At 38.8% G+C, this 22994-nt stretch overlaps 2 protein-coding genes across 2 annotated transcripts in view; both read left to right on the top strand.

The window, feature by feature from the left end:
* The first annotated feature begins 12587 nt into the window (after window positions 1–12587).
* atp6v0b (ATPase H+ transporting V0 subunit b) lies at window positions 12588–20702 on the top strand. The gene is made up of 8 exons (XM_018676276.2): window positions 12588–12859; window positions 13702–13750; window positions 15129–15212; window positions 17527–17604; window positions 17792–17861; window positions 17979–18030; window positions 18185–18375; window positions 18560–20702. The coding sequence occupies exons 1-8, from the start codon at window positions 12775–12777 to the stop codon at window positions 18584–18586; spliced, it is 636 nt and encodes a 211-aa protein (XP_018531792.1). The 5' UTR covers window positions 12588–12774; the 3' UTR covers window positions 18587–20702.
* A 995-nt stretch (window positions 20703–21697) lies between these two features.
* Window positions 21698–22994, top strand: part of b4galt2 (UDP-Gal:betaGlcNAc beta 1,4- galactosyltransferase, polypeptide 2) — a 151519-nt gene continuing 150222 nt past the window's right edge. The window contains exon 1 of the mRNA XM_018676273.2: window positions 21698–22212. The gene's annotated coding sequence lies outside the window, so the exon portion shown is untranslated. The remainder of the gene's footprint in view (window positions 22213–22994) is intronic.

The raw sequence follows: 22994 nt of genomic DNA, 5'->3' as shown, positions 1-22994 counted from the left end.
GGCCATCTGCCTCCGGGACCAGAACACCAAACCAGATCGATTTAATAGGACGTTCCCCTTGGAGACAAGAGAAAGTTGTCTCTGTAAGTTTACTAATCCCCAGCTGTGTCTGAGCAGGCTTATTTCATTGTTTTCCATAAGCTTCATTTAAAAATAGGAGGCTGGCATTTTCATATTTATCCATTTTAGAAAGCGCTGGAGGCTTGTGTATACACACACTTCGTATGTAGTGCATACACACATGCCCACTCACACATACACACAGTCTAGGGGAACAATAATCTAAACATGCCGTGTGGGGAATTTTAAGATGCTCATATTGTCTGAAGTGTCGTGTGTGTGTGTATGCATTTGTGATGACCTTTTGCAACCAATCCCAAAGGACTGTTTGTGGTTTAAAATGATGGAGGAGTACAATGGACAACGTCCTCATATGAAATGAGAATCCAGGCAAATATGTCCATGTGTACAGAGGAGAGCACGTGAGTGTGAAGAAGATGAGAGTGAGAGGTGTGACATGCATGATAGAATATGTATACATACACAGGCATGTGCCTGGGATGGACTGGAAGATGTGAATAAAGGAACATGCAGGTTTGACAACTAGCACTACCCCCAAGAACGAGTCCAGAATCTTAACATGTTAGATGGTTTTATGGCTCAGAACTTTACTGTTTTGATTCACTCACTGGCATTTTGAGTAGTGAACATAGTTGAGCATCTAGCCACTAAAGAGTCTGTGTCTCCTGACTTAATCCACCATAAGCCACTAGAGGGTTTAGTCACTTGGATGTAAACATATGACTGAAATGTGTGATGCTTGACTCTTCTCTGCTAGGGTTAGACTTAAGTTCACAAGGTGTCCAAAAACACAGCTTGAAATTAATATTAACACTGTACAATATAAGTTAAGGCCATTTTTTGTTTATGCACTATGTCCTCCAGTAGGTATTAGCACTCCACAGAAGATGGGTTCTGCACAACAGCCCTGCACAGCATTTTGTTCTGAGACAGGATTAACAATGAAGAGGAAGTACGTGTCTGTCTTTGTTACTTCCCACTGATTTGATGTTGCACGCTGCAGCGCATACAAATTATGAACAGAAACAAGCACCTAGTAGTTAATGGCAGAAACAGCTACATTATCAACCAATCTTTGAGCAAAACAAATTAATTCAAGAACTTAAATTGTCCGTCAGTACCAGTGAGAGATGAGCAGATGAGCTGGAGGCTGAATTGAATCTGCACCGCTGCACTGCACTGACTCAGACTGAGCAGAAATAATCTTGATTGTTCTGTAAAAGCAGAGGATGCTGAGGATTAGCATCAGCAAACCAGATTTAAAATGAGTGACATGGTTGGGGTGAAGGAGGTTTGTTGGTTTTCAGGGTGAAAGTAGGAAATGGCACCAACATCTTTTGTGTGGCATGTATCATGTCATGAAATCAAAAGTTGAAAATATTAGGGCAGATGGATTTTTGTTTTCAAATTCAAGGCAAATATCTAATGAAAACAATGAATTAATGATCCCAGCTTTTTAAGAAATGAAAGATAGGGTGAGCTTTCATAGATAAGTTTGCCCCTCAGGAGATAAAGGAGCCAGTGGTTTGCAGGAGTAAGGCTGATCATTGTAAAATAAAACAAAAAGAACATGTATGTATAACCTACCCTAACCTGATCAAAGCCTCTCAGTCAGAACCCTGTTAGATATTTAACCTTTTGTAAATAGATGTTCAATTCAAGGTACCTACCTCTTATATCATTATTCTGCTCCTGTCAGCGCTCACAATGAAATGATTCACTGCTTTTCAAATGTAAATTTTACTGAAAGGACTTAAACACAAAGACATCAGCACTTTTATCTCTTAGTCTAAACATAGATAACTAAAAGTTTTTGTATTCTTCACACAAAGTTGTTTGATTGTCAGCATCTGAAAAATCTCAACCCACATCTTTAGACACCATGAAATTTTTTGAGGAGAAATGGTTTGAAGGTGTGTTATCCCCACTGAACACTTTATCATGACTGGTCACTTTTTTTTTTTTTGACAACAGGCTTTTTGCCCAACCTTACTTTTGTATTTAGACATGATTGGACAGCATTTTGTGGGAGGTGTCCTCCTAAGTAGGATGGCATCAGTTGTTTCAGCCATCTGTTAACATCCCAGTGGTAAAGCCCTCTAGCAGCTGTGGTAATTATGACGGTAGCAAAGGATTAAGACAGGTGACAGGTGATGTTGTTATGGGTAGGCAATGAAAAAAATCACATTGATTAACAACTGGTTCACTTGCACCACAATCACTACATCGTGAGAATAGGGAAAAGTTGATTTCCTACACACGTCATCCTCAGACAGTTTTACTGCCAGGGCGCTACAGCAACCCCCACCCTTAGTTATCGCTGGCATATTATTGTGTTACTAATGCTGTAGTATCATTGACATGCATACACATAAAGCAGCAGCTGTAGTACCCTCTCTTTTTGCTAAAGAAATAAAATAAAGTGCCTACCCAGGGAAATCATTTGTCCATCCGAGCAGTCCCCTGTGGTGATGGGGTTGGATAATGGCCAGAAATTCAAGCTTCTTCTTGATAGTTTGTTTAGTATCCTGAGTGCAGCCCTAGCTAATTCAATGCAGTCTTCTGCTGACCTTCTACCTACATTTAATAAAGCTTTTACATTTTTAGTTACATCAAAGAAATATCCAGAGTTTTAATAAGGGCACTTTTTGGACCTTTGAGAACAATTTCCATCAACTTTGCTCTGGTGTATTATTTAATTAATTATTTTTTATGGCTCAAATTTAAATTACCACTTAAACTGAATTAATGTGTCTGTCTGCATTAATCTAGAATGTTTGGTTGGCCTATCCACTTAACACAAGCAATGGGAGGCTTTTGATCCTCATATAGTGACCAGTGCCAAATATTCCTGTAAGTAGCTTATTATATATTATAATGAGGCTGAACTGAAATATCTTACAGCAGATTGCCATGATAAAAGATGTACAAAAACAACACAAAGGCAGCATTTCAAGTCTGTCCTGTCTGGGAATGGACAGAGTCAGTCAATTTTTTGATCAGTAGTTCTTCTTCTTTAAGAACACAGGCAGCTAATGATTGCCTTAAATGATCACTAGCACAGCAGTGTCTCTGTCCCTCATCAGCCATTGGAAGCTTAAAGCATGGCTTTGGCTCATCAAGCCCATTTAAATCAATCGTGACTGATGGGGTGCTTCACACCCTCACTGACTGCTGAAAACAGCAGATACGGCAGTGTAGGAAGGAGGGGAGACAGACAATAGATTGTGCCAAGTCTTGAGTAATTAAGGTTTTATGCTTTTATTTCAACTTATTTCTGTCTTAGAATGTCTTTCTATGCTTATGCCTGCAGCAATATCTTTACTGACAGCATTTTTCTGCATTAAATATTTACTTTAATAACTTTGACTGATGTGATGTCATGATGGAGGCAGAACAAGCAGACAGGTGTAAAGAGGCAGGTGACAATCAGACAATGGCAGGGAGTCAAAAATACACAAATTAGTATTGCTGTGATAACATGCAGGGCTACAACAACAAGAATAGCATTTCTAGTAAAACATGGACTGACACAGATGCCAAAGAATACCCACTTATTATAAATACAATTACAGGGAACATTGCACCATCAACATTTGGCTGCCCAGCCCAGACAGATAAATACCATTAGGTTCTTTCTGCCTGTTGTTCCAGAACACCAGCACTCAGGTAGATGATTTATTGAGGAACGGCATCCGAGCCAAAGGGACTGCATGCTTGATTACACGATCAAAGTGCTGAGAAAGATTTATGAATTATACACGGTGGGTTATTCATTAAGGTACTGGTTTATTACACTATGCTGGGTTGGTTGTTGATTAAACTATCAAACACTGGGAACAAATTCAGAAATTATACAGAGAGGAGTGTTTGTTCTTGTTCAAATTTTTGCAAAAGTAAAAGTGGATACATGGTTATTTTATCCTGCATTTTAGTAATTATTTAATTTTACAAGGGCTGCATTTGAGATTGGAGTTAAGAATGGATTAAAGCAACTGAACTATGGTCTTCAATAATTCATGATGAATCAACAATAGAGACTTTTTTTTATTACATATAATTATCATTACTATAATTAGTTCAAAAGGAGCTCATTAAAATTAGCTCTATGTTGACCACACTGTGGCTCTCATCCTTTAAAAAAGTCCTCCACTTGAAGGATGCATTTGATAGTTTTCATTCAGAGCTGAAAAGAGGTTGCAATGCCTCATTTTGGGGGTTAAAATTATTAAATTAGTTGTTTTTTTAATTCACAGTTAAAAAAAAACACAGTTAAACACAAAAAGCATTAGAGTAAAGCCCAGTGCTCTCTGTTGTAAAGATGCAACATTATTTTTGTTAGTTTGTTTGTTTGCGTCCCTGGCTACAGACGTCACTGGCAGCTCTTGTCGCAGACTGGAAGTGCTGCTTTGCTGTCATTCAGCTGTGCAGGTAAAGAGTACTCTCCATGATTTGACCTTGCCATGTTACAAAGAAGTGTTCTCATTATAGATGTGCAGTGTAGCTTTATGTAGAGGTCAGACCTTCAGAAACACAGGTGACGTACAGAACAACTTCATTGTGAAACCCATGTAGATAACAACCACAAGCTACAGTAAAACATGCTGGTATCATGATAGAGTTGTTCTGTGTTTCTTCTCCTCTATGTCTCTCTTCAACTTCAGCTCTGTTGCTTATACGAGGGGGCTTCAAAAAGTTCGTGGAAAAAGGACAGCTGGAAAAAAAGGTTTAAGTTTATTTTTTTTGGGTTGCAACATGCATTCAAGGGTTCATGTTAGAACATGTTATGACACCTTAGTGCGAGAACATACAGGTGCATTGAGATCAAAATCCCTGCATATGATTTTTAGCTATGTACTTTATCCACAAAGTTTCTGAGGCCCCCTCGTTGCACATCTTGCAATTTTAGCAAAGTGATGCCACATTTAGACAAGTTACTGAGAGACTGAAGTTACATCACAGTTGGCTTTCACAGTGATTGTTGTTGTTTGTTTTTGTACTTGGTCGTGACTCAATCTCAAAACTGCTCAGACTTGAATTTGTCTTTTGACCTGACTGATGTGGTCTTCTACTACAGCCCTTGCTTGAGTCCACAGAGGCGCTTTGCCACTCTACCTTAAAGAGAACAAGTTGTATGAGTAAAAATAAAAATAAACAAATTGCATTCTGTCATGTGTTTACCTCAGCAAAGTCAGGAAATTAACAACCAAAAGTGCCTGAATTTATCAGAATGATTCTTTGGAATACAACACAAGCTTACATGAGCGCAGTTGATGAGCAGGGGACTAATGCAAAAACAGATTTTTTTCTGGCCACTATTTAGACTCAGTGTACTTTTCTAAAGATAGTTAATTTGTGTGGCTCAGGGCTAGATGGACAAATTATTTGTTTTGCAGAGGGGAGCTGCATCTGTAGCATCCACAGCCAGAATTTATTCCTACTGATGTCAATGAGTGATGATTACATACACAGAACTGATTTGTGTGAAAGCTTACATCCTGATTAAAGCCTAATTTTTATGACTGGCAATGTGATGTACCTTAAATTCTAGACACCAGTCTCTCAGTACATGTAAGGACAAGATAGGAGAAATCATGAAAACCTATGACATTCATGTTTCTGGTCATATTCTATCTCATTGCTGTAATATTCTTCTTAATCAGGATTATGTAATATTGCTTTAAAAGTGCCAGCTGAAAAAGGCAAAACCTGAGTACCCCAGAGAATAACAAGGTAGTTGGTGTGCATGTAAACACATTCAATGGGGCTTTGTTAATGGAGCTTGATGATTTTGAATGGAACATTATGCTTTCTGTCCTGTCTGTTTTATTAACCCTTGGCATTTGTCAGCATCTTAAGAAGGGACATTTGTATTTAGAGGGTGTCTTTGTAATGGAAGCAACGTGGGGGGAGATAGGGGAGAGGGATCTAAATGAAGCACACGTGAGAACACAATGTGCTTTCCCTGAATTTAATGTGAAATGAACCACCCAGTGGACTGTGCACATCATATATGTAAATGAACTGCACACTGATCAATGGGACCGTTATGTGTTTTTTTTTCTTTTTCTCCCCCCCCCCATCAACTTTTCCACCTGACAAAAGGAACTGGATGGAAAAGCGTAAATTGAGAAGAAAAGAGAGAACATCTTCTCACTATATTAAACTATGTCATTCTCATTTTCACCGTTTTTATGTGCTTCAAACTGATTAACGTGTGTGTTTCATATTCTGACCCCTGTCATGAAAAAAAAAAACCTCAGCATATGGTTATATAACCTGAATGTCTGTGTTCTATTATATATTGTGCTCTACATGTCCTGTTTCCATGACAACATTTAGATTATATTCTTATTTATACCTGGGATGGGGCATGAGGATGTATGCATGCAAACTGCATGGCACAAAAAAGAGCTGACTTTGTTTTAGGCTATTCTACAGAATCCAGTGTGCCTGTAAACACATTCATAAACACAAAGGCCTCAGGGCCCGTGATATGGGGAAGATGTGCCTTGAATGAGTAGTGGTCATTTAGTACAATAAAGAGATGTGTTTTAAGCTGCATGCATTAACATTAGTGCTGATAGGGTCAGTTATAAAATAAAAACTAATGTTCTGTTTTTTATGTAATGTTCAGTGAGGCATGCACACTCATAGTTAGCTGTTTCTTTGCATGCCAGTGGGTGATTCCAAAGGTCTGCATTATGAATAAGCTGGAAAAAAACTACAAAGCCATAAGTATGTGGACACCTGGGTATAACACTTCTTTTTTCAAACTCATGGGCATGAATATGCTGCTATAACAGGCTCCACATCTCTGGCAAGGCTCTCCAAGAGAGTTTGGAATCTGGGAACAGGGATTTGCTTCCTCTGAGCCAGTCCAGTACAGTTTTCACCGCTTCACAGTTGCTTCCAGTAAAAACTTCTGAGGCCAACTCTGTGTGTTTAACCTTTTCTGGAACCATGTTTTTGCTCATTGCATAGTTGTGCAGCTAGGCATAACCCCAACAATGAAAAACACCCCAGACTAAAGGTACACAAAAGTATATATCCAAAAGACTTTTGGCCGTATAGTGAATGTGGTGGTGTTTCATATTGAGGAAAATCCTGTGCTCTGCTGATTGTGCAGAATAAAGCTGACATTCAAAGGATTTCCCTTTTGTACACTCAGATTTCACTCTTGGGTAACCAACATGTTATCTCTTACCAGCCACAGCTCATCGCAGCGCATTTTATAATGTCAGTGCTGACAAACCAACAAGTCTACAAACAGTAGAATAGGACAAAATTAAAGGTGCTATATGTAAGTTTTTGCTATTGCTACATAGCCAACGTTGGCATTAAATTCCTTTACTTGCCAAGAACTGTCTCCAGCTGTTAAAAGCATGCTAACCAGCTAGCCCCGGTCCAGCCAGCCTTTCTTGTCACTTTCCAATAGCAAGTCACTGTAGAGTCCAGATTGCCCTGAAGAGGTAGCGCTGCTCAGATGATGTATTATAACCTTTTGCACTGTAAACCTCTGTTGCTGGCTTACAAGCAGAATAACAATGCCCTCTCAATCCATATTTGTTGTTTCTTTTATATAAAACATTGAGGCATAATACAGGTGCAACCTTGAACAGGTTGTATAAAAGGCACTGGAGCTAGCCTTTCGGTATGCTGGGTAATAAAGGAATTTGAGGCTGTGTTAACGCCATTTTCTGAATGAGTCATCTAACATGAAAACAGCAGTGTGGACCATATGTCACGTTATTTCGTATGGTTTCAAAAATCATTTCAACATAAAAACAACCCTGAATGTTGCTCAAGGTTGTCAAACAATCAGAGGTTTGGAGGTCAACTGTGCTTGAACGTTAATGACTGAAATGTGAAGTTACAGAAAAACCAGGCTGAAAGAGATGGAGGTCAAACTGGCCCTGGGGAGTGTCGAGTAGAATGTAACCTAGAAACGTAAAAGGAAGACCTGATGGGGGAGACAGATGAGATGGGCAGCAAGGTTAGCGAGTAGTCAGGTTTAATTAAGAGGGCTTACATGTTGGTCAGTGAAGTAAGAAAAACAAACACTTGCTGTCTCTTGCAGACCTTGGCAAAGACACCTCTATCCAAATTCAGATGTACATATAAGCAGCTGTACTGTCTCCTGTGGTGGCACAGCAGAGTAGTGTGTGCTCTGGATAATTAATAAACAGTATGGTGTTACAGCCTAAACAGAAGACAGCTGTATGTGATTTATTAATGTTGGAGGCATGGTGAAAGACATATATTAATCCAAAACAACCTTAATTTTTGATTCTCACATGTTTGCATGCTGCTGAGGAAAAAATCTAAAGTAATCTAAAGTAAAATATTGCTGTGTTGTATTAGTTTTTGAGAAGTAACTCTTAAGCAGTGCCATCTCCTTTCCCATCACATGAAAAGACCTCATCTTTTCCTGGCAGATGAGGACAAGAAGACACCTGCTCCAGTGTGTATAACACTGTCAGTGAGTCTGCCAGAGAGAGCATTTTTCAACCAATACATAGAGCCAGTGTTAGCTTAACTATCCAACAAGCTTCAGCTGATTAAATCTGCAGCAACGGGCATCATTTCAGCCGAGAACACTGATGGTCTCCAGCTAGAAATGAGAAGCCTGATTTTGTCTGCCTCTGTGTGAAACCAGAAGAATTTTGATGGTACATCAACAGAGAGCACGACAGCCGTATCAACAGCAATATTAATGAACAGTAGTACACAAACATAACTGGGTCACATGTACAGTAACCTCTTGTTGGTATAAATACACAAAATTAATCAAATTATACCAAGAAACAAAGGCCTCCAAAACTAGTATATCTGCAATGTGCAAAATTGAAAGACTTTCCTCTTTCATTTCCCCTTCTGTTATCTCCACCTTGAAATTCTTCTGTCCCCTTCAATACATTATATTATTTTTCCTTGTTCACAGTGTATATTTCTGTTTCCAAAAATATTTGAATGCCCGTATTTGCCTCCTTTATTATTTGCCCTTGTCAGAACAAACAGAGAACAAAACTCCAAAGACATCTGCTTCATTAACCAGCACTACACAGAGGCCCGGCAGTTACACCAGCAGAGTCAAAATGAGCTGGTTGGAGTTGATTTTTACACTTTAATAGGCTTGTATTTTGCACATTGTCTATTTTCATAAAATCTGGTCTGCAAGTATACTTTAACTGTTCATGTGGAAGGTCAAGAAGACTTTTATGTAAAACACTGAAAGAATGAATATACTGTGGAAACACCATGTGGTTCGTTTGTTTCTGAGACTGAAACATTGGACTAAGTATGAATTTTCCTTATCAATTTCTATTCCTTTTGAAATTGATTTCTATGGCTGGCATTTGCTCTGTTGACATTAAGTTAAAGAGTAATTATTTATAGGACAAACCCAACCAGAGATGAACAGTCAGTACAAGAGGAAAATAAATACTTTATTTTTGGTTTGCTCTAAGAAGAAACCATTTTTCAATCCAATGATCAAAACAGCTCAGTTTTTGTGATTGAACATAAATTAATACATGAATGAAGAGACTAAATGGTGAGTAGTAGAGGATTTATTATCAGTATTTCACACAAAAATAAATGTCCATTGGTGCCAGGATGTTTTCCACACTGGTGTCTTTGAGCTCCTGACAGGTATACACTCCTCAGGCAGTTAGCAGTCCAGACATGCCGAAATCCTGATCTCTTGTGGTGTAGCGCTGGAGGGCATGGAGGAACATGCTGTTGACTGGAGCTCATGAGTGGGGATCATCATAACAACCAAAAATTGCATAAAGTGTAAGCAAAAATAAAGTCTGGGCCATTTTTAGAAATTCTTTTTTTTTTTCCCACTGTCCAGGACTCTTGACTGCACAACGCAGACTGACAGCCAAGTTAGGAGCAGGGAGGCTGTTGGATGAGAGAAGAACTGCCTCAGGTTAGACAAACACCATGACAGGCTATAGTCACAATTTCATCAAGTGTTAATAAACATGGATGAGGTATTTCTCTGCAGAAAGGCTGCACAAAAACAACACTTCACTTGTATCTATAAAACCTGGGCTATGGAGAGATGGCTGAGAATAATAGGAAGTGTTTGGTGTGATACCGTGGGAAGAGGCTGTAGCTTCTTTGTGTCAGTTTTAAAGTGATTTATTAAGGAACAAAATAGTGAACCATATCCACAGAGGACTTATTAAAGAGGAGGAGCACAGTACATGTTTTATTATTTTGCTGAACTGAGGGCTTATAAACAACAAGGTGTTTTTTTTAACTGCAGTGGCTAAGTGAGTCTTATCACACTTGGCATTTAAGCACTTTGCACATTCTTTGTTGTGTACAGTAAGTTCTGTGAAAAAAGTAAATTTAGTGTGTTGTGACACAGTATGCAAATGCTGTCCAGAGTGGTTCAATTAGCATGTTTTAGATCCTGGGTTCAAAGATTCATGCAGTGCTTTTTGTAAATAGCCTTGTCAATCTTTAAAAAAAAAATATATATATATATATATATTATATTAAAAAAATTTTAAGACAACAACAGATAGTGACAGTTTGACACCAAAGGAACCAGTATTAATCCCTTAACTTACACAGTAAAGACACTTAGCTGGTGTCAAGATAACCTCCACGTTAACTCAACAATTCTTTACTTTTGGCATCAGATGGGAAGTTTGTAATGATTCAGACTGGCGGTACAAAAGCTTTTTTGTATCAGTCTTTCAGGGTCGTGCCCTTGAGTATTCAAGTACCATCGGTGTTATTAATGTCTGTGAACTCATTTTGTGATTCCTGCCGAGAGACGACCTAAAACGGTGACTGCCGTTTGGTCCTTGGACGGAGAAGAAGAGACTCTATCGCTTCTCAAGCTGGTGTGAATAAGCTGACTTCAGGGCCTTTGGGGCCTGCAGTCCTCATTAAATCATGTCTGATCTGTGACGGAGCAGAAGACAGAGCTGATACTTTCTAGAGCTGAGTGATTCCTGTGGCCTCAGAGGTGGAAGCTGCCACTAGAATTATGAGATGAGGATGGGAACACATTATCCTTGGAGGTAAGAGGCACTGGCAGAAAGTCTGTGTCGAAATTAATGAAGAAAAGTCAGACTTCTGGATTGTTTCCATCTTTGAACTGTCACTCTCACAGCAAAGATTGCTAAATGTTTTTGTCCCATTGTCAATCTTTTATTTTTCCTGAAAGACACTTGACATGCCTTCATTGTTTAACAAAGATTATTATTTTGTCACAGACATATCCCACAAGTATTAGTCACAGTTGGTTTGATTAGATTAGTTGTTGTTTGTTTGTTTTATGTCATAAAACATTCACATAACACACTTGACACACAAACATTTTGAACTCATCCAGTTACATTTCAATGAGGATGTGCTTCAGAGAGGGATAACAGATATGGAAAGGTCTCCCCCTGGTGGATCATCACATTTTACACTCAAAGATCAAGTATAACCAAACGTCAAAACACACTTAAAAGGAATGTTGCAATGATTTAGTATTCATATTTAGGCTGATGTATCATTTTTTGTTTGTTTGTTTGTTTTTTGTCGCTGTATCCTACATTTCCCATAATGCAGCACTGTACCATTTTTCAGTAGACCTTGACACAGAAAAGAGACTTCTTCCTTTATTAGGGATGTCTCTGTTGTTACAGAATCTTTGTAACCAAGCTGAAAGCCAACAGACGGGTGTAATTCTCTGTCGTCTGTCGTGAGTCATACAGTTTACAACAGTGACATCTAGTGACCACTACCTACACTGCAGGTGGCTGTCACTCCGGTGGGGAATGCAGCCTTCTGGGACGCATTCGGTTACACTTTTGTATTCTACATTATGTGATTATTATATTGTTGTATTAATACCATGATGTGAATCTACTCCATTACAATTCAAAATCCTGCATTCAGAATAACTCTTACATATAAGTACAGAAGTGTTATCTGCAAAATATACTGAAAATATAAAAGGTAAAATGAAATGTCCCCTCACTGTGATACAGCAATGTGTTAGGACGATTATATTGTTGTACAACTTAATATACAGGTATATAGTGTAGTTCAGTGGTTCAGTGGTGTTTTCACTTTTTGGGACTTTTTTCGTTTCTTCGACTTTTTTTTTGTGAAATATTGATAATTTGTTGATTTCGGCCTCAAATAGTTGTTTAAATAAAACCATGTGTGCCTCTACTTCGAACTGCAAATAACTCACAGATACCTGAAATGTGACAGAGATTGTAAGTCGTTGAGTTAATCTGTAAAAGTGTATTGTATTTTATAAGTTTATCACGTGTGTTTTTAGTTTAAATCTTAATTTGAAAAATAACTAGTAACTACAGCTGTTGGAGGAGTCGAAGTGGAAAATAGTATAAAACTGAAATATTTAAGTAACGTAGAAATACATCAAAACTGTACTTAAGTACAGTATGTGAGTAAATGTACTCAGTTTCTACTAGAATAAACTATGCAGTTAACACTCCATAACCGAACGCAGCCCTCCTCTCCCCGGTCACATGCTAGTCAAGCTGGATCAGCTGACAGCTTCTCCTTTTGATGCTCTTCCTCCTCCATCGGCTCACAGCGCTTCTTGACACACTATTATTTCGTTAGGTTTGCCTTACTGGCGTCAAATTTTAAATTTGGGCCAAGTATATCTTGCTGATCCAGCAGGTTATCCCCGCCGGATAGATGCTATTAGAGTGGATGATGAACGGACACGCCATTCTTTACACGGGGGTCACTTTGGCCTTCTGGAGCACCATACTAATCGTCGGTAAGATAATATTCTCCATGAAAATTAGTCAGAATATTGAAAGTAATGAATGAACTCGTCTCTTTCATAGACTTATGCAGCAATCATAGTGAGGTCGGTCGTTCTTTCTTTGTAGCAAATCGCGTTTTGCGTCTGACAGCTGTAATTGGGGACCTGACTAAATCATGGGACTAGAATGGTTGCGGCTGTTTCCATTTTGTTTGCTAGCTTCTACTGGCAGGTTAATTTGCCACCCACAGATACGGTAATTCATGCATGGTGATAATAGGACACCAGAGCGCGATTTGTTGCTCAAAATTTCATGTGCTAACATACAACACAAGCGGTACTATCTTTCGTCTAAGTTAGCATTTCGCTAGCAGTAACTTAACGCAATGCTAATGTCGGCTAGCTCATAGCTAACCGCTTGCAGTAGAAAATATCAGTGCTTTAAACGCTGGACAGCAGTGTTTACAGTTCGTGGTGAATACTGTCAGGCTTTTTTGGTGGGAGTTGTTATGAGATCATGGCTTCGTATTCTTTCGATAGTTTTAAATCATTCAGTCAATGAAAGCTAACATTAGCCGGTTAGCTATTCGTGCAAACAACTAACTGGTTTTAAACGGTCCCAAACAGGAACTGCAGCAGTTTTCACGTGAGAGTGAGCTATCACACTGAAGCTGCAACTTCTCTCCACGACTTTAACACATTAATGTGACTCTGCTTCACGCACAGTGCAGGGAAAAGATTATTAATGCAGTGATAACAGTCATGTACTCTAGGCTTACTTAGAAATGTGGTCCTGGCAGACCTTTTCTCCCACTTTCAATTGAATTAAAACTAAGTTTTTTGTTTTCTTTTAGGAATCTGCTACACCATATTTGACCTTGGGTTCCGCTTTGATGTGGCATGGTAAGTAATCTTGGTACAAACCCAAGTTTATTCTTATGTTTAGAGTTAATGGGTCTGTCAGTTGTTAGCGATGGTCTGGACTAAAACGTTCAGTGAAAGTCATATTTTTCCACAGTGTCACTTTTTACACATAAAAAAAAATAATTTACTCTTTTTGCATCTTGTCAGCCTCTTGTGTGGGTAGTTTTTCTGTGAATGAGACAATTGATTTTAGCCACATGCACCTGGCATCATCGTTTGATAAGCCTGGATGCAAGAGCACAAACCCTGTAACAATCCCTGACAAACTTACTTATGGCAGGTTAATAATAAGTATGATTTACTGGCTTTTTGGACAAAACAATACAAAATTCTGGACTCAAACACTGGCCCAAACAGGACTACTCAAGCTCTAAGAAATTTTATAACCTAAAAATGTGAGTTTCTGTTGATATTTTTGCTTGAGTTGATATTCAGTCCACCTTTTCAGCAGAGTGGTATAAACCTTCCTTACAGTAATCCCTACCAGAAAAGTAGATTTATATGCTGGGGTATGCTTGAGAGGTTGTAGAAGCCACTAAACAGACACTGACTTTTCCCAGATTGCACAATTACAAGGCAGTAGTGGAAGACAACACAGCAGTAATGCTACCAACAACGCTGTTCAAGTATTTCCTTCCACTGCTGTGACAGACTCAGTGCTAGTCTTCCATCTTTGATAGCTTGATAGGGTGGCACTAAACTGTTTTCACATGACAGTTCAAAAGTCAACTTTTTTTTTTTATTATTCTAGAAGTATAAAAGATTATGAAAATGTAGTTTTGCTTTCAGAGACTTGGCTCAACCTAGGGTTGTTAATGTGGTTAGTTAATTAACGTTGTTAATTGTAACTAATGACTACATTTAGAGACCAAATGTGTATTTAATGTACTCATTCAGTTAGAACTGTCAGAAATATTCTCTAATTGGGGAATTAAACATTGTGGTGCAGTGAGCAATAGATGGATGGATTTTTACCAGATCTGCCTGTATGTTGCCAAAATGCACATGGACTGTGAGAGAATTTCTCATTATTGAATTGGTGGTTTAGTGATCTGATGCTTGCATTCAGTTTTCCATTAACAATAACAATGTGATTCCTTTTTAAGATAAACTTCCAATTTTTGTACTATGCTAGAACTGAACATGTTGCAGTCAAACCAAATATGGCTGATGTGATCTGAAGCTTGACTTTCTGCTGCTGGAGCTGTGGTTATGTTCAACACTGCTAAACAGTATTGCTGAAAATAAATGATACAGTAATATTTTTCTACCTGCTCATGTTAGTTTTACAAGGTACTGTAAACACTGGTAGTGTTTCCTCATAGAGTCTTTATCAGCTGTACTTCTTTACTCACAGGTTCCTGACAGAGACTTCGCCTTTCATGTGGGCCAATCTGGGTATTGGCTTGGCCATTTCTCTGTCTGTGGTGGGAGCTGCCTGGTGAGTACCGAACCAGAAACATGGTTTAAAGTGTTTACTACAGCCTCCTGTTAGCTTTCTTTCATGTGTAAAGCAGTGGTGGTGGTATTTGAAAGCCTCAAACGCAATAGCTAATAATATCCTCTTTCCCGAAACACTCAGGAAAGAACATTATGTGTAAATGTGGAACTGGAAAATCTTACAATTAGTAATACAGGAATACTCTTGAGTATCATTTGGATGGAGTTGTGTTCCCTTTTAAGTTCTGAAATTAATTGGTGACTCATAAGCCATAATGTCAGTGGCTCTGTGCTTCATCACATTTAATTTGAAATAAAATAATGGATATGTTATTAAAGTGCCAAATCTCAGCCTTAATTTGATTAGATTTGCGTCAATGCAGAAAGAACTGTGTGGGAGGTAGAGCCATTATAACATAGTGGCTAAAGGTTAGGGGTTCAGAAATAATTGGACAGATACACATGAAGTCAGACAAAATAATCATGTTTAACATTTTGTGGAAAATCATTTGCAGTCAATGATGACCTGCAGTCTTCAACTCATAGACATCAGCAGACACTGTATTTTCCCTGGTGATGTTCTCCCAGGCTGTCATTGCAGCCACCTTCTGCTCTTTCTTGTTGCCCATTCTCTCTGACTTTGGTCTGGCCTCAACCAAAAGGAATGAATCTAAGGAATCCTGAAAATGTCTTTGGTTGCATCTTTAGGATCGTTGTCCTGCTGAATGATGAAATTTTGTCCACTCAGTTTTTATGCATTTGGCTGAATCTGCGCAAGCAATTCTCCTACATACCCCTTCTGTTGCTTCCATCAGCACTGAAATCATCAGTAATTACCAGTGTGCCAGTTCCATTGGCAGCCACACATGTCCAAGCCATAAGAGAACCACCACCATGTTTGATAGATGAGATGAACACTTTTCCTCTTTGCATCATTTTGCATCAGTCACAGGAATTTGTTCCAGACCTCAAAAGGTATGTTTTTGTGAATTGCAGCCGGCCTGTCAGTTTTTGAAGCTTACCAGGGTTTTGCATCTTATGGAGAATCCTCTATGGTTCTGGTCATCAACTCTCAATTGACCATCAATTCTCTTGACCGCTGACAAGGAAACGTCCTCTTCCAACCCAGAGAATATTCTTGAATTTCCATCCACAAAACTTGTGCTCCCTGGTCTACCAGGTTTTCCTGTACACACCTGCTTTTTCAGAATGTAGTCATCTGTCATCTTTGGCAAACCAGCTGCCTTTAATATGTCTGATAAATTATGCATTTTTATTTTTTTGAGTCTCATTACTGCCTTCAGCTGCACAGTCGCCTCATTACTCCTCATATGACAGACAACTCCACCTCAATCTAAATGGCAATCAAGTGTGAGTCACGTGTGAGCTCTTAAGTTCATAAATGTTGAAGGACCCAAGAAACATTTAGCAGCCCAGTGTCCAATTACTTTCGAACCCTTTCTATTTGGGCACTATGTGTTTAAAAGGGTATATGTCACACACAATTCATTCAATGCATTTTAATGTAATTGAAGCTCAGAGCCTGAAGAACAAAAATGTGTTGCTGTCCCTATACTTAGGGTCTCAACTATAAATCGACCAGAAGAAGAACTATCACTGAAAAAGCTTGATTGATGCACAGCCTTACACTGCCTCTTGTCTTATGTTAAAAGTTGCACTTGAACACACCATAAAGACTACAGCTTGGGGCCCACAGATGACTGAGCTGTATATACACTACGTGTCTGTACTCAAAGGAACACAGCAGAGAGACAAGCAAAAACTATCCGTTTGCCTCCCTTTACTCAGCTGTTATCAGCCCATTGTTGTTTGCTTGTGGAAGAAGAGCGCTCAGAAACGAAAAATACAGAAAAAACTGCACTAAATGGATGAAATCACTGGTTCTCTTGGGTGACCAGCCAGTCAAAGAGCTCTTTCACAGGCTCTCTCTGATGCAGTTTCAACAAGCAGAATTGGCTGAACAGCTGCTGATAAGAGCCGACTAGAGTCAGTGGTCAGGGACACACATCAACAGCTACAGGCACACACAGTTCACAATGCCGTTCAGATGTGAGCTGGTGTGTCGAGTCTTGAGCATATTGTATCCATACTGGAATTTAATTTGGCCGGATTACCGATTTTCATATTTAATCACTGATCTCGCTTTGAGAGATTATAAAGCTCATCACCACCTCTTCTAACAGTCACAGTAGGAGAGTAAATGATCAGTAAATTTTTGGGCATGCTTCTCCTTAATCTTCCCGGTAGTTTTCTGTGATATTGAAGATGTGCTTGTTGTTGCTTTTGTTTTTCAGGGGGATTTACATCACTGGGTCAAGCATCATTGGTGGTGGTGTCAAGGCTCCAAGAATCAAGACCAAGAATTTGGTTAGGTAGGCTCACTGAATGAATGAGGGACCATGTATGCCTGTCAGGGGAAGCCAGTGAATTAACGTTTCCACCATGCACCCGTGATCACAGTTTGTTACTGTTAGTCCACAGCAGCGCTGTGTAGAGAGAACCAGCTGCATGTTTAAAACCAAATCATTTTCACTCTGTTTGGCTTTCATCTCCCTCTAGCATTATCTTCTGCGAAGCTGTCGCCATCTATGGGATCATCATGGCCATTGTAATCAGCAACATGGCTGAGGTAAGCAATGAGCACAGCCATAAATTCAAGTATTATACATATGGGACATAAAGGATGCTTAATATGACCAGAGCAATAATGGTTGGTTGGTTCTAAAAATAATCTTTCATCTTCCAGAACTTCAGTGGAACAACCCCTGAGACCATTGGAGCAAGGAACTACCAAGCTGGTAAAAAAAAAAAAGAATCCAAGTCACAAAAAGAACCATCCACCTGAAAAAACATTGGCTGTTTTAACATAAATTTTTAGTATGTTTACATGTGCCATTTAGCTTGTGGATTAGTCACGAATATCTCTGACTCATCTGATTTCTGTGCCGCTAGGTTACTCCATGTTTGGAGCTGGTCTGACTGTGGGCTTTTCCAACCTGTTCTGTGGCATCTGTGTCGGCATCGTGGGCAGCGGAGCAGCTCTGGCGGACGCCCAGAACGCCAGCCTCTTCGTCAAGATTCTCATTGTGGAAATCTTCGGCAGCGCCATTGGCCTGTTTGGTGTTATTGTAGCCATTCTGCAGGTGAATGAGACAGGCTCCTTTTCTCTATGTCTTTGCAGATGCTCCTTTTTTCCTCAGAGGAGGAATGTATCCATAGTTTTTTGACAGTAAAGGTCTAGATAAATATGTTTCTTAGACACAGTGATTCTAGCTGCGTTTGCATTTAAAATTTTGTAATAACTTGTTTCTCTTTTTCCTCCCACAGACATCGAAAGTAAAGATGGGTGACTAGAAGATGCATTCACAGGCTGAGAAGACAAAACTGCTGGAAAACAAGATGGATTATTGTGTAAATACATCGTAAATTATTTAAATGTCTCTATTTGCCTGGTATCGTTTTTAACCCATCATTCATGCAAGAGAGGTTTGTGCATCATTTTGTCTCATAAGAAACATGAAGGTTGCAGCTGTTGGATAATCTGAGTGGACGCTGTACGTTTGCAATGGTTGAGCTAAATGGGCAACACAAACAGAAATGTACATGATTTTTATATTAAAATCTGTTTCCTAACAGCAACCAGTCTTTGGTCTTCAGAACCGTGAAGACAACTTGTAGCTGTATCACATGAATGGAATTGTATAGCAGTCGTTTTTTCCGACCACTCTTGGATGAATGATGACTTAAAAATTACACTAGAGTATTTGAAAATATGTGTATGTGTGTGCGTGTGTGTACACTGGATAAGTGATTTTTTTTTTCTTTTTTTCTTTTCCCTGTGAAGCATGAGCGTGTTTACCGTTGTGTTTGTAGCCTGGTCTGTCACTATTTGTTTTTGCATCTTTGCTTGCTAATAAGTAAGTGGTCCTTAATCCACACAGTGGCCCAAGTACAGTATTTGTCAGGCTTCCTAAAGAAGAAGTCAAAGATTACTGATCTGGAATCATTCGTAAGGTAACAGGACAGTTGGATGTGCTTTCTGGGAGGCCAGACAGAGTCAGGTCACAGCAGCAGATCTGCTCTGAATATGTTATCCTGTCATTCATTTTCTTAGTTTCTGAAAATGTTATGACAGTAGGATTTCTATATGTAAAAGCCATGAGCCTCCTAAACATAGCTGCCAGCCAGAACTCCCTGTTTTTCCCCACAGTCTCCTCTACATTTTGAATTGAGTTTTGACCATGCTGTGATCCTTCTCAGTAGTTTTTACAGAGAAACTGGATGTTGGAAGACAGAGAAACCAAAAGTTTTTTTTTTTAGACAGAAAAGGGGAATTTATTTTTATAGGGCATCACACTAGTATTACCCTATACTCAATAGCAGCTGTTAATATTTGCTGTAACATCACTATCGGTAAACTAGAGGTCTTTCTGGGAAGTAAAATGTGCAGATGCACTGGCCTGCTGACTTGTATTTTAGGCAACCTCATGTGGTTTGGTGCCCAAAACTCTGTCTAGAAACTATGGACTCCATTACATAATCAACTTTAGGGATACAGAATTTTAATATCTTTATTTTACACAGAAATATAACTCTACAAATCTTCTTATTTTATTTTTTATTAAACTGTCTTGTTTTGAATGTACAGACATTTGACAATAGTGTATCAAATGTTTACCGCTCATGTCTGTGTCCCAAATTATTTTCTGACATTCCTCAAGTTTTTTTTATGTATGTATAAAACTGAGTTTTGTGTGTGTGTGTGTGTAGAGTGCACATTGAATAGCAGATGATATTAGACTCCTGCTACATCACAACAAAGCAACCATTAAAGCTTTATAATAATTGTCAGATGGTAGCCATACTGTGTTTCAGCTGTATCCCATTTTATGTTAACTTTGGGTAAACAGATTATTTTTCTGAGTTTACTCAACCTTTGGCTGCCAGTAGGACAAAGTGGATGTGGGCACCAAGTGCAAAATGCTGCGATATTTGAGTCTAATGTACTGTTGGTGACATGTATGGAGACACATTTTGTTCTTGATGCATCATTCCGCAGAGATGACAGACCATGGCTAATTGTGAATTGTCTGAAATCTTTCCTTGTAAATTATCCTTCTCGTGAAGTTCTGACAGAGAGTATAAACATTGAATCTAACATGGGGAAACTGAATAGTCTTAAGTATATCTAAAGCTGGCCTCCCAAAGGTGTCTTAGGTACGACATCGTCTCGCCCTCATGATGGTTTTATAATTAAACCTAGATCAAACTTCAAGATGCCTTTGGTAAACCAGGTTCTGTACCAAACCCCTGGCTTTCAGTGACTGTAGCTGGTAATGTGTGTGCGTTATGTTGATGTGATGGTAATCAGAAAATAACTCATTGTTTTTGACATTGTGTATAATAAGAAAAATGAGATCTTCCTTTTGGCTTCATCAGTGTCCTTGAAAAAATAAAATGGTCCAATCAAGATCTTGTTTCTGATTGCATTCATTTACTTTTCCTTTTTTTTTTCGTTTCTTTTTTTTTGTTTCTTTTTCTTTTTTTGGGGGGGGGGGTGTTTGACCCAGGATGATCTATGCACATCTGAAGTGTATTCCTTCACCCTGCAGTGTTTCTCTCATATCCACTAGATGGCGCAAAAAACCACAACATCTGTCTTACTGATTGCACTGATAGAGCACGTACTAATATACAGTTACTCAACGGAAACACAAGACAGCAGTTAAGTTCTTTCCCCCAGATTTCACATAACTTTTCTGTTCTTCCATTTTTTTCTTACATATAAAATTAGTTGTAATTTTTCCATTATTATTATTGTGCCATCACTGTTTTCCTAATATACAATATTGTTACACCAAACAGACTAAATCATATTTGTCAGTATCATTTTGATGCCAGATGTTTTACAAGCATCTCACATCACAACTTAGAGCCTTTCCCCAATTTAAAGAGACCAGAGTAACCAAACAATAACTAACAATAATTGGAAGCATTTTACTTTAATGCTAAATGAATAAAAGTTTTTTTTTCCAATTTAAAGAACAAAAAACAATCTATATATATCTACAATCTAAAGTCTAATGAATAAATACAACAGGCTAGCTTAAATACAGTATATGATATATACATATATTGTACAATGTATTATATATATATTGTATTTAACAAATCTAGCTTAAATAAACTTTGTTCTTATTTAGACACTTTACAATTAAAAGACCAAAAAACAAACAAACAAACAAACAAATCAATTAGTTGACCAAATGGGTGAGATGGAGAAACCTTTAAAATATTTTGAGCAAAGCTGAAAAGACAAACAAACAAACAAAAAACAAAACAAATGGCCTTTTTCAATGCCTTGTTAAACTCTGTTATTATTATCATTATTATTATTGTTGTATTGTTATTATTATTTCTTTTGCGCGTTCGTGCGTGAGTCTGACAAAAGTGGGTTATCAAATCACCAGCTCCTCTTGAGTCAGAGGAACAGAATAAAAAGCAAACGGATTTGTGGACTATCCGAGCTTCCGTAGGCAGCAGGAGCAAAGGGACCTGCTCGCAGCCACAGCCTGAGAGCATCCTTTCTCTTTGCTTTCTTGTCACCCTCACTAAAACACAGCGGGATGACGGAAAATCATGAGGATAGCGTCTCTCTACTCTCCGGTTTGTGGTAGAATATCGTTGCCGGTTATGTTAGCCGCTCGGCTAGCGTAACATGAGGCTTTCTTCCTGATGAAGAGCAGACATAATAGCCTGTCTGTGGATACGAAAAGAATATAGTTATCCTCAGCAGAGTCGAGCTGAACTGAGCCTCTACCTTTTAGTGTTTTTTTTAGACGTTTGATACAACCTTTTTGGCTGTTAAATGCCTTTGACAGTTTTTATTTACGTGTTTTTTCTCGGATGATGTGACTAAAATCACTGGTGCTCCAGCAAAGAAGATGCAGAGATAGAAGTGTCCGCCTGACAACATCAAGGTAGGTGCTCTGTCTGCTTTTCTGGGATGCATTGTTTCACTCAGCATAGCATCCACGCTTTCTCTTTGTTTCCATCCAGCCTCCATACATTTATCTTACCATTCTGCACCCTTGTGCTTTAATTTAAGCTTTGAGAATTGTGGAAATATGCTCGTATGCACTGCCCCCCTGCCCCTCTTTTGTTATCATGCACATTTCCACCAACTAGCAGCATCTTTACAAACGCCATACTAGGCTCCACTCAGCCTCCCTGCACTGTTCTCTTACAGTAAATGAACCATTTCTGTACACAGACTGCTGAGAGGACTGTTCAATCATTAGGGTTTCATTTAAAGCTCTTAAAACCTACTTTCACCACAGCTGCCGACACTGTTTTCTCCATTTTTAAGCAAGGATGCAAAGTCTGAGGAGGACTACAGCATCTCATGCCCAATGATTCAGGCACAGTACACTAAGAGTAGCAGAATGCACAGCCAGCATTACACTGGGGAAATAAGAGAGAGGAAGAGGAGGAGGAGGAGGGGGCTGCTTCATCATGAAGCTTAACCTAACCAGGCGTTTACACAGAAGCTTTGTACCTAGACCATAATCCAATCTGACATCTCTCTCGTTTATGACACAGTATGTCTTTAGGGCTACTGCTATAGGGGATATAGTAGCAAGTGGAATGGTTAAGTTGTCCTCTTGCAAAGTGGGCTTCAGTGGAGTAGGTTTTTTTTTGTTTTTTTTTTTACTTTTTCTTTCAACGCTGTAGTGTATCAAGCATTTTCTTGTCATACATA

Source organism: Lates calcarifer, linkage group LG4 (assembly GCF_001640805.2).
Source record: "Lates calcarifer isolate ASB-BC8 linkage group LG4, TLL_Latcal_v3, whole genome shotgun sequence".
NCBI lineage: Eukaryota > Metazoa > Chordata > Actinopteri > Centropomidae > Lates > Lates calcarifer.
This window is presented reverse-complemented; position numbering and strand designations above follow the sequence as displayed.

What these genes read in the sequence shown, in the direction of transcription:
- atp6v0b (XM_018676276.2), top strand. Translation starts at nt 12,775, where the DNA reads ATGCTATTAGAGTGGATGATGAACGGACACGCCATTCTTTACACGGGG. An exon ending in GAGCACCATACTAATCGTCG is followed by an intron (nt 12,860 to 13,701) that starts GTAAGATAATAT and finishes GTTTTCTTTTAG; the next exon opens with GAATCTGCTACACCATATTT. An exon ending in TTATTGTAGCCATTCTGCAG is followed by an intron (nt 18,376 to 18,559) that starts GTGAATGAGACA and finishes TTCCTCCCACAG; the next exon opens with ACATCGAAAGTAAAGATGGG.